Here is a 14,335-nt window from a genome sequence, read left to right as displayed (position 1 = left end):
AAATCATCAGAAATTAAAGAAATAATAATAAAAAAAACATTCAAATGTCCTGGTGGTGGGTGACTGTCTGTTTTAAGGTGTCCTCCAAAATTCTCAAAGCTTGTTTTTGGCCACAAGATGGCACTACAATATCAGACCTCGAGTTTTTATGACTATAAGCAACAACAAAAAAGTGGAAATCAATTCTGGTATCTGGTTTTTATAACCAAAAAAGAAAAAGGATATTCGATATGTCAATACGAGGTCGTGGTGAAGAAGGCAAGAAAAAGATCTGGCAGCGGTGGGATTCGAACCCACGCCATCGAAATGACTGGAGCCTAAATCCAGCGCCTTAGACCACTCGGCCACGCTACCGTGATACCACACGTCAGACACATATTTATATGACGGGAAACATGTTCTTATTCACGTTATACCATTGATGGTGTAGTTTCACTACTACTACTAATACTAATAACTTTCTTCGAGCACATAATAAATTTGTAGTTATCACTGAAGCCCTGGACGGATAAGGCACTGCTAATATTTTTAATAAGAGCTAAAGAATGGTAAATGGTCTGTATTTGTATAGCGCTTTACTTGGTCCTAAGGACCCCAAAGCGCTTTACACTATACACAATCACCCACCCATTCACACACTGGTGATGGCAAGCTACGTAAAGAACGTACTCCCAACCCACTGTTAAGGTAGCTAAAGCCATTTTGGGGCCCTGTTAAACAAGTAAATATTTGCAAGGATGTTTGGCTTGTCACCTGCACGATAGCTATTAAATGGCATGTAAGTGCGGTCGTAAAGTTTCCGATGAACCTCCGTGCTGCCACACGTGGCCTGTTTAGCTAGGCAACCATTGCTTGGAGTGGCACTTTGGAGGACGGTACAAACGGTTCTGCTCGTGGTACTGTCAAATGCTCCTGTGAAAGTACACACTTTTGCTTTTGCGGCCTGGCTGTACGATAATAATTTTAACTACTGCTACTTACGCTGTTTTTATTTGTTTGCCAGATCTAATTGAGACCTGTCAGAAGTCTTTTCTTCCTTACCGCTAAACACTCATTTCCGATTTATAATTCTATTTCCGACCGTCCTGAACGCAGCAGGACGCAGGGGCGTGGCCAACAGAGAACACTGCGATACGTGCGGAGGGAAGCCTTCGCCGTGGTGGACGGAACAAGAACAAAAGCCCTGCGCCAGGCACGTCCCGGACCTTGAGGATACCACGGAGAACTAGGAGGCATCCACTCTTGTTTTGGTCTCAGAGGAGGGGTGAACTCCTGCTCCTGGAGCCTTGACTATTTAAGTGCAAACCAATACCGAGAGACGGAAGAAGACCGAGGTGACTGGATTTGCTGTCACAGTCTGTCAAGATTGAGGGATTAGAGGTGTGTCTTTACATCCGATTATTCATTGGCTGGTCATTTAATACTTTTACTATAACAGCAGGTCGCGATAGATTAAATTAGAAGATGATTCTTTGTAGGAAACTCCACTGCTGCATGCTGTAGTTGTACAACAGGAATGGCTGCTGCTAGATGTTTTACAACGTGGGGGGCACATTGAACCTGCAGAAGTATGTTCTTGAGTGTGCATTCCTGTGCTCCTACTTTAAAACTCTCAGAGCACAGTAACCTTTGATTACAGAAGGACCGACTGACTTGCTAGATAACACAGATAAAATGAATGGAAATGCTTTTGATTGCTGGTAGCCTTACTGATAACTTAGAGCTCCCATGATGTGTGTTGTTGAATGAAATATATGGCTGTAACTCAAATGTGAAGGTCTGGCCCCCTTTGAAGTCCTCACATTTGGTGTAAGAGTTGTGCAGCCATGATCCATGCTTGTTTTGGACATACACTAACATGGCTGTCACCTGGTTCCCTGACTGTGCACTCTGCATGTGACTGTTTTTTCCCTACTTCCAGTCCATTCTCACACTCTGTTGTCAAAACAGCAACAGAAACCATGGAGGACGAACTCATGTTCAGCATGGAGGAGGATGGCAGCGCCAAGAGACCCTCTGCCCAGCGGAGTGCCCTCAAACACAGAGCATCCTCCCTCAGCGAGTCCAACGCCAGCGAGGATGATGACGAAGACCACTTCATCTGCCCCATCCTGGACGATTCGGCCAAAGAAGTGTGCAGCCACCTTAAAAACCTGGTTTACACACGGCAGCTGTCAAACTCGCTCCCTAAATCCAACTTCATGTACAGGGTGAGATATAAGACGTGGGGATATGACAGTTTGTTGTGCTGATGCATCATCCCCACCTCTCAGTTCTGCAATGTTTCTGTTTGCCTTTTAAGGTGTGATGATACGCGCATGCCTGCACACACGTTCTGTGTGGCTCGTCTGGTATTTCAACGTGTGTGTTTATGTGTTTGATCGAGTGAAGCGCTGGTCAACCCACCTTTTATTTAAATGTACTTTCTGACAGGAAGCAGCAGAGAGCGGTTTCACCTCGTGATTATGATGTGTGTAAACACGGCTCTCTCTCTCTCCACATCAGCAGGGAGCTGCAACAAAAGCTCGATTCAGTGCGCGCGGCTCTTTAAATTTTTGTGTGGCGGTGGTGTTGCTGTTTCAGAGCCTCCTGGCTGTTAATGTTATCTAAAGTGATGTTGCATACATTTCCTGTTGATGATAAAGGATCCGTTTTCTTGTTTGTTTGTTTTTTTTTTGCATAGAACGAAAAAGAAACAGATACAGTGGCAGGACATCGATCGTACAAGGTTTTGTCTGAGAGTGCACGGGTATGTTTGGATCTAAATCTTGGTTTTTCCTTCTCTCCCTTTTATACCACTGACCATCCACGCCTCCAGCTCCTCACTCTGCCCTTCAATTTGCCTCTCCCTGCTTTTACTTTTAACCACTTCATCCCTCCCGGATCTTTTTATTTTATTTTTTATTTTATGGATAAACATGTGTCGCCTGTTCCTCTTCAACATAAGTGCTGCTCCTTCCTCACTCTAAATAGAAAGACATCTGCTGGACTGTGAGCAGTGGTGCACGAGGAGGACGTGCTGCTGAGCAGCGTAGGTTGGGCCAAGGCTTGGGTTACTTGCTAACAGATTTAGCTTACTCGTGACATCTGATTCAAGTTATTTTTTTGAAAACTGCACATGTTCACTTTAAGGTAGCTGTAAATTATTTTATTTACGGCGACCTTACAGCCCAGAAATCCACTCATAATTTTACCATGGCTTCATTCTCCTGTGGTATTTGTTTTCAGTGTCTGCTTCATGTTTGTGTGCTTTGTTGTGAGCCACGTGGTTGTTTTGACTCCCTAAATCGAGAGGGAGAGCCCTTTAATGCAGAAATCGTGACATTATAGATTTCAATTTGAGAGCTGATAATAATTGCAGAAAAAACAATGCATGCATTGTTGAGTAAAGAGAACAGACTGGCTTAGAACTGCTTTTATTGTGCAGATTAAACAGCTTTGCATGGAAGGGCTTCCCCTCTTTCTTCTGTGTTCGAGCAATCCTGATGTGAGAAACTGACTTTTATTCTGCTCCCGAGCTCATAAGATCTTTATATTTCTCTGTCTTGTTTTTCTACCAGGCAACATGGCTGCACGCTATCGAAAAGGCAAAAGCGATGCCCGACCCCTGGGCGCAGTTTCACCTGGAGGAGATAGCGACTGAACCCTGCATTCGTTACAGGTCTGACTTTGACTTTGTGGCAAAGATGAAACTCTTTCACAGCAGATTTGACCTCTTCTGTTTGACCCAAAAAGCAAGTTCTGTGCCAGGAAAAACAGCTAAATCTTAACCTAATAAATTTAAAATGCAGCCAGTCTGTAATCACAACATTGTTTGTCAATCAGGAAATTCAAATTAAATCTGCATTTACTGATATTTTAACCACTCAGGAGCCAGTGCAACAAGCTTTAAATGAAGTTGAAATGACTGAAATGTTCGCATACTGTTGCTTATCGACGTATACAGCAAAAATGTGACAGTCATGTGAGTAATATTTGCCCTCCTTTGGCTCAGTTTGTGGTCTGCAGTAACTGCTGAGGAAGATATCCAACCCTTTAGAGCTTTATGTTCTTCTCCTAGTCGTTAAGTTTGGTGGTGAGCTGGAGGTGTGCAGTGTTTTCTTCTTTTTAGTTTTTCCACCGAAAATAACTGCCTATTATGCAAATGAAAAGCAGTAGAGCATCAATTTTTATAGATATGAGGAAAAAGTGATCTCGGCCTTTGTGTATATCTGTAAAAGTATGAAAAAGAGTAGTTTTAAATCATTTCAATGAGTTGTTTGGGCTCGTCTTGAACCGACAGCAGACCTCATTTATTCTCTGTTGCTCATATCTCGGTCAGTGATGCTCTGCTATTATTAACTGTACACAAACATCTCTGGCGTCTGTTGGCCCCATGAACTTGGGTGTGATGCTGAATGTGCATCCAGATATTATGACCACAGAATCCTGTGGCTGCTGCATGAACAGCTCTCACAGTCCAAACTGCAGAAGCACACATGAGTTCACTGGGTGCGGACAAAAAGCAGGAGGAAAAATCCCGTTACGTAACCAGACGGAGAGCTTGTATTTGACTGCGGGGGAGGAGGGATCGTCAGGGGTGGGATTTGCCCTCATGCTCCCATTACATGTGCTAATTTTACCCTCGTGTAACCTCACTCCTCTTTGCCCCCCTGCAGGAGGAACTCAGTGGGATGAAAGTCATAGTACGTTGCGTTCCTAAAGCAGAGATTAGATGTTGGAAAGGGAACAGGGCTCGTTTTTCCGTGGGCGGAAAAATAGAGTTTAGAGTTTTAGGACGTGCAGCTGCACTTTTAGTACATCCAGCATACATTAACTCGGGACACACGCCCAGACGGGCCAAACAGACAGTCTGATCCTGTCTGATAGTGTTCACACCCACATTTATATCACTATAGTCAACTCCCTCCACTCCAAAATAACGTCAGTCCTAAACAAAATGAATAAGAGAGGTCAAAATGACCTTAAATGAAAAGTCGTTCCCTCCCTGCTACATTCTTCTCTCCTTGTTGTTTTTGTGTGCAAAGGAAACTCGATGCTTGTATGTGCTTCCTTGATAAGAATAATTAATGGGCTGCTGATGGAGAGACTGCACTGGGCAAACATGAACAGAAGTAAGAAGCTTAAATAACTTCTGTGATGAATAGTTTTATCTCTGTTTTCTCGGTGTGCTGGGTTATTGATCGAGGGAGGGGAATGGCTTCAAAAAGGCAGGTCAGCGAGGCGATGGGCCTGTGAATGATTAACAAAGTAATAGGTGGAAAACAATCTGAGAAAATAAACACGGACATCTTCTCCCGGCACAGCCGTGCTGCTCTGTGACTAAAAAACAAAACAAAAAACATGAGCCACAGATGTGTCACAGCAAGAAGACACGATTGCAGAGCTGAAGTACACTCAGGCGGGGATCATACACGGGCAGCTGCAGATACATGAGCGAGTATTCATTGCTTTTGGAATCCTTTAAAGCTGCTCAGTGAAATTTACACCAGTGGGAGACGAGCAGACGCTGATAGATTTGGCTACACCTAAAATTTATTCTACTTTCACGTTTTTTCTCAGTTCATTGTTCGTTTAATTATTAAAAAGAAATGTCCACCTCCATTTTTTTTTTCCTGTCCAGTCTGCCAGTGTGATGAATAGTTATATTTACAGGGAGGTGCACATCGGGTTACAGCAGAGGTTACAGAAGCTAAATGTCAGTGTTCCTGTTTTACATTATCACCAAACCCACTTCTTCACAGAAGTGCTGTGCACGTTGTTAAGTCAGCTGAACAACGTGTTAGTAGCTGCTAATACTTTAAACGTTAAAAAGCCTAAATGTTGTTAACTCATATTATTCGCATGTTAAAAAACATAAGTTTATAGTTGATTTTTGTTTTGCAAAACAAAACGGCGATCCTCGCATCTTCGGGTTTTTTTTTGTTTGTTTTTTTTAAATTACTGCATTTGCTATGCATTATACAACATTTCTGCTGTGGACTGTTGTGTCTTAAATTCTCTTAAAACCTTACAAAATGATCTACAACTGTCAAAATAATGTAAAATCGTAATGCTGAAAGTTTAAAAAAATTTGCAGAAATAAGTAGCTTTACTGTTTTGTTCGTTTTTGGGGTTTTTTTAATGGGTCATATCTCCCTCAAATCTCCCTGAAAAATTTGGATACTGTTTTTTATTCTGTCCTATTCTCAAAACTACTCAAAACCTCTCAGAATTACACCCGTTCTATATACACTATTTTGGAGTCGCTCACTCATGAAATCCTGCTGCCTCTTTCAAATGCAGACATTCTGATTGGGTTAGATTGAAGTATTCGAGGTTTTTTTTATTTTTTTTTTATTTTTTTAAATACATAGATGTCAAATCCTCTTTTAAATTTTTAATAGTATGTAATTAAATAGATAATTAATATAGCTGTTCATCTTCACAGGTACAATGCCGTTACAGGGGAATGGGTTCAAGACCAGATCCACATGAAGATGGGTACACAGGTACTACACCTCACTTTACTTTAGGAACTCACAGTGTCTTTCTCTCTCATCTAATTTATGTCCCCTTGTCTTGTTTCTCACAGCCTTTTGGGAAAGGGGCCATGAGGGAGTGCTTCAGAGCGTGAGTCTATATTCATCGCTTCTTATCTAATGACTGTTGCCCTCATGACGTTCTGGTCTCTTTGTAAACAAAACAGAGGAAAATGTCTGACTTAAATTAGAAAGCAGCGCAGGTCAACATTCCTCACATTTCTCTGTCAGGATAGCAGCAGCTGACATGTTCATTATTTTCTGAGAAACACGCTAAACGGGCTCTGTGAAGTCTCTTGTGGCGGGACATGGAGCTCATTTTTAACTCTTTCTCATAGTATTGGTTCCCTGGATGTTAATTGGTTAAAATCGCAGTGGGCGGCGCCATCACGGCTGCACTGGCTTTTGCATGGCACTGCAGAATCCTAGAGAAAAAGCCTAACACTCTAATTGTTAAAGGTCAATCGTCTGTTATGTTGGGAATGTAAGAGAGCCATCAATCAACACCCCCCCCCCCCCCCCCCCCCCACACACACACACACACACACACACACACACTTTAGTTATTTTCCGTTTAAAAATAAATCTCCCAGCATCCACCAGCGCAAACATTAAAGGTCCTAAAAAAGAAGCATGTTTTTCCTCTTGGATTTATACACATGTGGATTTAAATCAGTTTTTCTTCTGTGACCTGAGATCACTTGGGGCACATCTGATATCTATTATTTATGAAGAAGGCTTTATTTATGTATTTTTATTAAGATTTAAAGCAGCGAGGGAGTTTCTTTATCTTTAAAGTAATGTAGATTTACTGTGATCCGTTTACCCTGCAGGAAGAAGTTGTCGAATTTCTCACACAGCAGCAACTGGAAGTCGGCGTCCAACTATGTGGCCAAGCGTTACATGGAGACGGTGGATAGAAATGTTTACTTTGAGGACGTCAGGCTGCAGATGGAGGCCAAACTTTGGGGCGAGGAGTACAATCGCCACCGACCTCCCAAACAGGTATGGGAGAAATGAGGTGGTATCGATAAAATCAGGGGAAGTCAACAGAAAGAGTTTGGGAAGACGTACTGGCCTCTGATTGGTGCTTCTTTTCTTTTTTTCTTTCTTTTTTTTCAAATATTTATATACTATTCGGATAAGCGGTTGAGAAAAGACTCAAATGTGATTTCCAATTAAATGAAAATTATTTTCCTTTTATTATCTTATGCTGACCCTTTAGCTGCTCCCACTTTGAGTTAACTTTCTTATGATTGGCTGCCCCTCACAAACAGAAGACTTGAACAGCAGGTGGGTGGGGCTTCAGAGATGACCATATTAGGGATATCGGCTCTCAGTGACACCATACAGAGCCAAGACCAGAAAAAACTGTCTGTAACGGAGCATTTAGTGAACTCTGGAGCCTTCAGTTTTCGCTTGCAGGTATATATTTGTACATTTACCAATATTTTTAAAAGATCCGGGTCTTATCTTAAGTTGCCTCCTGTCATCTCTTATCACCCTCACCCCCCAGTATCAGAATCAGATGATGCCTCGTAATCCTCGTTCCGTTTTAAATCCTCAGGTGGACATCATGCAGATGTGTGTGGTGGAGATGACAAACCGACCCAGTAAACCTCTCTTCCACCTGGAGCATTACATCGAGGGCAAGTACATCAAGTACAACTCCAATTCTGGCTTTGTCAGGGACAACAACATCCGCCTCACTCCACAGGTGAGTGGTCGCCTGTGGAGTGGTATGAATACATGCTAAAGACACAAGCTGAAGACACAGTCAAATATAATTTCCCTCTTTTCTCCGTCAGGCCTTCAGTCACTTCAGCTTTGAGCGGTCGGGCCACCAGCTGATCGTGGTGGACATCCAGGGAGTCGGCGATCTCTACACCGACCCTCAGATCCACACAGCGAAGGGGACCGACTTTGGAGACGGAAATCTAGGTATGCTTACCTTTCAGCAAACTGCTGCTACAAACTTAGATCAGTAAGTGTTTAAAAAGCTTCAACCTGATCACACCTGTGTTTCAGGTGTGCGAGGCATGGCCCTGTTCTTCCACTCGCATCTGTGTAACAAGATCTGCAAAAGCATGGGCCTGACGCCTTTCGACATTTCCCCTGCGGAGATGTCCCAGCTGGACGGCACCAACAAACTGCTCGTAATTATGTTTTAATCATGCTTTAAATATTAGGGGCTGAAATCAGCAGCCTTTAAAGTAGAAGTAGCAGCAGTAGGAATAGTTTGGGGGGGGGTTATATTTATTACCTATACTTATTGGTTGGTTTATTACCTGGAAACAAACAACCATCAGTAGCAAAGTGGTGTGAGAGCGAATCACTTCCTGTGTGGACCAGTTTGGGTTTTTTGCTTTTCTTTCTTTTGGAAAGCCAAACTCACAAAAGCTTCCTCTTCCACTTGTTCTGCTGAGCTGTTTGGCTTCCTCATTGCTGCTTGCAGCTGTATCTCACTTTGCTCACAGTTTCCATATTTAGGCATGAATGTCTGCTGAAAGTTTATATCCTGGTAGAAGATGTTGGTCTGTGGCTTAAAAGAGCAGAGAACAAAAAGAAAGAGAAATTCTGAGTTCTTCCTCTTTTTATTTTCATCTTTCTTACTTTTTTTTTTCTCATTGTAGAAGTCAGCCCAGACTGTGCTGAGAGGCTCAGAGGAGCACTGCGGTTCTCCTCGTGTTCGCACCATGTCGGCCAGCCGGGCGCCTCCGCTCCTATCCCGCCTGTCTGAGACCTCGTCTGCAGATGAGAGCATGAGCGACATGGAATCGATCCCCTGCTCCCCTCTCATCCTTCCCTGCTCCCCCCCAACTGCAGCTGGCTCTATAGGCAAGTTAGCAATCAGTAAATGCAAGCAAGACCCACAGAAAATGTTACTGTATATATAAAAATGGACATAGTAGTTAGCAAAGTCCAGTCATGAAGCTCTTGGTATTTTAAAAAGGGATGTAACGAGCGAGACGTGAATCAATTGCCTCATCGCTCTATTTGATTCTAACTAGAACCACATGTTTTATTTGATTTATTAAATGAAGCTTAAAAGTAGTGATAGAGTTCTTAAACCCATCAGGAATGTGTTTACTGAGATCGCAAATCATGTGAGCAGAGACTTCTATGTAACTGGAAAGTTTTTTACAACCAGAGGAATCCCCCTTGCTAGTATGGCAGGTTATGGCAGTAACATGTCCATCTTTCATATACAGTCCATGTTGTGATTCATTCTCAGATCTGGTATTTTCCCATTTTCTCGTTAATTTGAATGAATAAAAGCATTCACACTGACGACTACGTATAAATAAAGTGCACTAAGAGTACTTGGACAAAGTATTGACAGTGACATGGTCACATGTGCAAAACAAGAGGAACCAATAATCTATTTTTAGCCAGAAGGAGGATTTCAGCGTTGACAGTACTCATGTCGAGTTAGTAGACAGATTAGTATAGACATTTATGTCATTGTATGTTACTGGAAATTTGCTAGCAGAGGTATCTAGAGATATCTTGAGATACACAAGTATTCAGACATAGCTTACATACTGAGGAGCTAAAGTGGTGAGTGGTTTTGCATTTTATTTCAATTTTACAGGCTCGTCTTTTATCGGAATGTATGAACACGACAGAATAAGCAACACAAGCGAACACAGGGTAAGTAAAAACTGATGGTGAGAGTGGCTCTAACCAGCACAAGCAATGAAAGAAAGCACAGAGGCTGCCCCTCTGTTGGTCTTCCATGGTCTCTTGTGTTCTGGGGGCCTCTGGATGTCTGGAGTTTTGATCTCCTCCATACCCGCTTCACACCCTGGAGGACGGGACTGTGGCCCCCCCACACTCCCTAGCAGATCATTACATGGAGAAACCTTTGGAATGCAAGCATGCTGATCCACACAGGTATGCACACATGGGTATTCACAGACACGGACTAAAGCTTTCTTGGCTGCTGCCTCAAAGCACACTGTGCGCTGTCTATCTTGCGTGCTGCACAATATCGTTTATTATTTAGTAAATATTGATATCTATGACTAGCTAGTTTATTGTGATGGTGCTTTGTTTTCTCTATTATTATGTTGCTCTTTGTTGTTTGCTGTCTCCTCTGTTTGTTTTTTTTGTTTGTTTTTTTTTTTTTTCTCCATACAGGTGACCCAGGAGTTCTTTTTTTTTTTTTTTTTTCTCTCTCTTCCCCCCCCTTCTCACCGTCTCTTCTCCCCTTTGGTTTTCTTTCTTTCTCTCCCCCTCTTTCTCTCATTCATTCCCCCTGTCCTATTTATTAAAAAAAAAAAAAAAAAAAAAAAAAAATGACAAAGGATGAACTGAAGCTCTGCCATCACGTAATGTTGCATACTGCTGTTTCTGATGTCATTTAGAAAAAAAAAAAAAAAAAAGAGAAAGAAAAAAAAAAAAAAAAAGAAAGAAAGCACATTTAAAAAAACAAAGAGCGCTGCATCATCACTCCCCCAACCCCAAGCTTCACATTGATTAACAGCATTACTTACATTATTTAAAACTATATCTGTGTAGCTGACTTGTTGACAAAAGTTTACCACCAGGAATCAGAAATTCTTGTCTTAATTTTTGTCTTTAGGAATCAGAAAACGGCGGGGACAGCGGCTACCCGAGCGAGAGGAGGAGTGAAGGAGACCCAAATGACCACATAGACGGGGTAAAGATTTTTGTCACTGCTCAACAGAAATGGACAGAGGAAGCTTTTAGTTAATCATTAAATGTATTTTTCCTGTGATCCAAATCCCGCTTTTGGATCCAGTTTGTGAACGTCCTCTTGCATATTACCTGAAATGAGCTTCATCATGCCCTGTCGATGCACTTATTCAACACTTGTTAGATTTCGTGACAGCTGGTTTTACAGTCCGTGTCATATTGTCACATAGATCCATCATCGCTACAACAGACAATATTCAGAATCGGACGAGGAAAGTGTCAGACGGGTAAAGAAACATAAATATCCCTAAATCCCTTCCTCACCTCGTTCATAATCATCATCATCACCACTTTAATCAAATAACCCTACTTTAATTTCCCTTTAAACATCATCTTTACTTTTGTTTTCCCATCACTTGTTTAACCATGAAAGCCCCTCCTTACCTCTCCTCTAATTCCACTCCTCCTACTTTGTTTCCCCTCACTAGAGGAAGATGGTAGCTCCTCCAAGAGTCTCTGCGAACTTAAACTCAAACACTCCTGACAACGAATGGGTGATTATTTGCATGGAAGCTCCTGAGCCAGGTGTTTCCCTGTGCAGCGCTTTGCAGTCTTTTTTTAGCCGTGAAGCATAATGTTTGCCTCCAGCATGATGGCTCTGCTTTTCAAACGGTTCCGATTTGTGTGGATTGAACTCGCTGTCGCTATTTTCCTGTTGACGCCTGCTTTATTTATTTAGTGAACGAAAACAATTGGAAAATACAAATGGAGATAAAAAGTGATACTTGGAACTGAAACACCATCTACCTCCTTTACCTTCGCCTGCTCTGCCATCCCGCTTATTCTCACTTCTATAACTGTGTGTGTGTCTGTATGTGCGCTCCTTTTGCATTAACAGGGATGTACTCATCCATCTCTGAGCTCAAAGCAGACTTTCCTGGATGGGTACACCTCTGAGACTGCAGTGTGACTTTTCAACCATAATATATTTCTTGCAGTGAATATCAGATGGTAACTTTTTTTGTCCTTTTCTTCTTTCTTGGATCTTTGGTGCCTGCTTCTGTTCAGTTGACCGAGGAGAAGTGGACCTTCTATCACTCATCCCGCGCTCACGTCCACCGACCTTCCTGTGTGGCCACCGAGGTGGAACGACTCAACAATCTGCTGCAGAAGAAGATCGGCCAGTCGATTCTTGGAAAAGTAAGAGGAGGAAACATTAGTTAATTTAATGTTTCCGTGCCACTATTTAACTCTGGTCCCACCAACACTAAAAACACTTACATTGTTACAATTTTTGAAATCTTTCTTTGATTCTAAGCATTCAGTTCAGTCCAAACTCCTCCTATCGCAAACCAAACACAATGAGGCAGCTCTGCATGCTTCAAGCGCTTATATTCTTTATCTCCCACCCAGGTCCACTTGGCTATGGTCCGGTACCACGAAGCGGGTCGTTTCTGCGAGAAGGACGAACAATGGGACCAGGAGTCGGCCATGTACCACCTGGAGAGAGCTGCCATGTGTGGAGAACTGGAGGCCATCGTAGCTTTGGGACAGTGCTGTCTGCAGCTACCTCATCATATACTGCCAGACATGGAGCTGGAGGTACTGTGCGCCATCTATTTTCCTTTCTTTTGTTGAGCTTAACTTCACAGGGTGGCTTTATATTCTGGTGTGTGTGTGTTGTTGGCAGGATAATGCAGGAAACAGGATGAGAGGTTTCAAGTATCTGCTGCAGGCTGCTGAGGCTGGCGACAGATCTTCTATGATCATAGTGGCCAGAGCCTTTGATACTGGAGTCGGTCTGTCTGCTGACAGGTGAGTGAAGGTTCATTCAAAGCAGATGTTTCAGGTAAAACGTAGGAATCCTGCCTTTGCTTGATAGTACTTCCCTCTTGTGGCCGGTTGGATTTTTACAGTTGCTTTTTTTAAGTGGTGGTGATTTGTGAGTTAAAGCATTTTATCCTTTCGCCTTCACAGAAAGCAGGACTGGGCCGAGGCGGTTCACTGGTACAACAGTGCGCTGAACATGATGGACTACGACGAAGGAGGAGAGTTCGATGGGACCCAGGACGAGCCTCGCCACCTTCTGCTGGCCAGAGAGGCAGAGATGTACCAGGAGGGAGGCCACAACCTCGCCGCAGACCCACAGAGAGCAGGTTCAACCCGATGCCGAGTGCAGAATTTTAACTTCAAGAAATCGTACACCAGTTTCTGTCTGACCGTTTTCCCAGTGAAGCAGTAGGGCTTGTGATTTTGATCTGTGGCACGGAGAAGCTTTAGTCTCACATGATGGTCGTGGGGTTGGGGTTCATTTCTGTTTGGTGGAGCGACTGCCTGTAACATCTCATTCTGTCTCTCTCCTGCAGGTGACCTTTTTACTGAAGCTGCAGAAGCCGCCATGGCGGCCATGAAGGGTCGACTGGCTAACCAGTACTACATGAAAGCTGAAGAAGCCTGGGCACAAATGGAGGAGTAACTCCACAACATAAAAGAGATTTATTTTAACCTCCAAAAAGGCCACGAGACTTGATGTGTGGCTGTTTTTCTTTCTTTTTTTGTTTTTTTTACACATTCTGGGTAAAACCTGAATGACTTCAGTTTACATTACTGTTTTTATGACAGATTTTTTTGGTGTTGGTGGTTTGTTTGTGTGCGCGTTTGGTGTGTGTTGAGCCATTCAGCATCAGACTTTTATCTTCAGGATTCTTTCTGTATGGTTGTAAAGCTAGATTTCCTGGCTCCTCATTTCTTTCATTTCATGTCTATATTAACCTTTAGAGTTAAGTTAATGTGATTCTATGAATGAAAAGGTCTGACCTATCAAAAAAAGATTTACTTATTTTGACGCAGATGTTAACATGTTTATGTTTAAGAGAATATGTGTGATAAAGAAAAGTGCTTGGAATATGAAACTGTAAAATAAAAGTTTGCCGTTCTTTTTACCAATCATGATCCTGTTGTGATTTTTCTAACTAGTGGAAGGACTCTTGTAACCTAAAATGAGGGTGTTTTGTGAGTGTCATAACAGAAACAATTTACCTTAGTTTTTTGCACCATTAACTAAAATAAGTTAATTTGCAGTCAGATTGGTTATGGGACAAAAGAAAACAAGTAAATGCTTCAGCTCACTAGTCTTGTTTTTCTTTGCAGTT

General features: G+C 42.4%; 1 protein-coding gene and 1 non-coding gene across 8 annotated transcripts; one reads left to right on the top strand and one right to left on the bottom strand.

Annotated features, from left to right (window-relative positions):
• Positions 1–272: 272 nt before the first annotated feature.
• Positions 273–354, bottom strand: trnal-uag (transfer RNA leucine (anticodon UAG)). Its single transcript has one exon. It is a non-coding gene; the product is annotated as a tRNA-Leu (tRNA).
• Positions 355–1,132: 778 nt separating this feature from the next.
• eef2k (eukaryotic elongation factor 2 kinase) lies at positions 1,133–14,083 on the top strand. Of its 7 annotated transcripts, none has more exons than XM_085361520.1 (20): positions 1,133–1,380; positions 1,951–2,210; positions 2,684–2,749; positions 3,561–3,661; positions 6,431–6,491; positions 6,575–6,612; positions 7,355–7,526; positions 8,089–8,238; positions 8,330–8,462; positions 8,550–8,677; positions 9,155–9,359; positions 10,117–10,175; positions 11,110–11,187; positions 11,414–11,470; positions 11,672–11,737; positions 12,252–12,383; positions 12,597–12,785; positions 12,874–12,998; positions 13,161–13,339; positions 13,550–14,083. In XM_085361520.1, exons 2-20 carry the CDS (start codon positions 1,962–1,964, stop codon positions 13,657–13,659), a joined length of 2,298 nt encoding a protein of 765 aa, XP_085217646.1. In that variant the 5' UTR covers positions 1,133–1,380; positions 1,951–1,961; the 3' UTR covers positions 13,660–14,083. The 7 variants fall into 7 exon arrangements, with proteins under 7 accessions (XP_085217646.1, XP_085217647.1, XP_085217650.1 ...); XM_085361521.1 differs by having other exon boundaries at positions 1,922–2,210; XM_085361522.1 differs by lacking the exon at positions 1,133–1,380 and adding an exon at positions 1,396–1,809 and having other exon boundaries at positions 1,922–2,210.
• Positions 14,084–14,335: the final 252 nt, after the last annotated feature.

Source organism: Diplotaxodon limnothrissa, linkage group LG8, assembly GCF_057381915.1.
Source record: "Diplotaxodon limnothrissa isolate DT_005_m linkage group LG8, D_limnothrissa_male_GT1.1, whole genome shotgun sequence".
NCBI lineage: Eukaryota > Metazoa > Chordata > Actinopteri > Cichliformes > Cichlidae > Diplotaxodon > Diplotaxodon limnothrissa.
The sequence above is the reverse complement of the archived record's forward strand: the minus strand, read 5'-3'. Positions and strand labels throughout refer to the sequence as shown.

What these genes read in the sequence shown, in the direction of transcription:
- eef2k (XM_085361520.1), top strand. Translation starts at nt 1,962, where the DNA reads ATGGAGGACGAACTCATGTTCAGCATGGAGGAGGATGGCAGCGCCAAG. An exon ending in ACATCCGCCTCACTCCACAG is followed by an intron (nt 8,239 to 8,329) that starts GTGAGTGGTCGC and finishes TTTCTCCGTCAG; the next exon opens with GCCTTCAGTCACTTCAGCTT. An exon ending in CGCAGACCCACAGAGAGCAG is followed by an intron (nt 13,340 to 13,549) that starts GTTCAACCCGAT and finishes TCTCTCCTGCAG; the next exon opens with GTGACCTTTTTACTGAAGCT.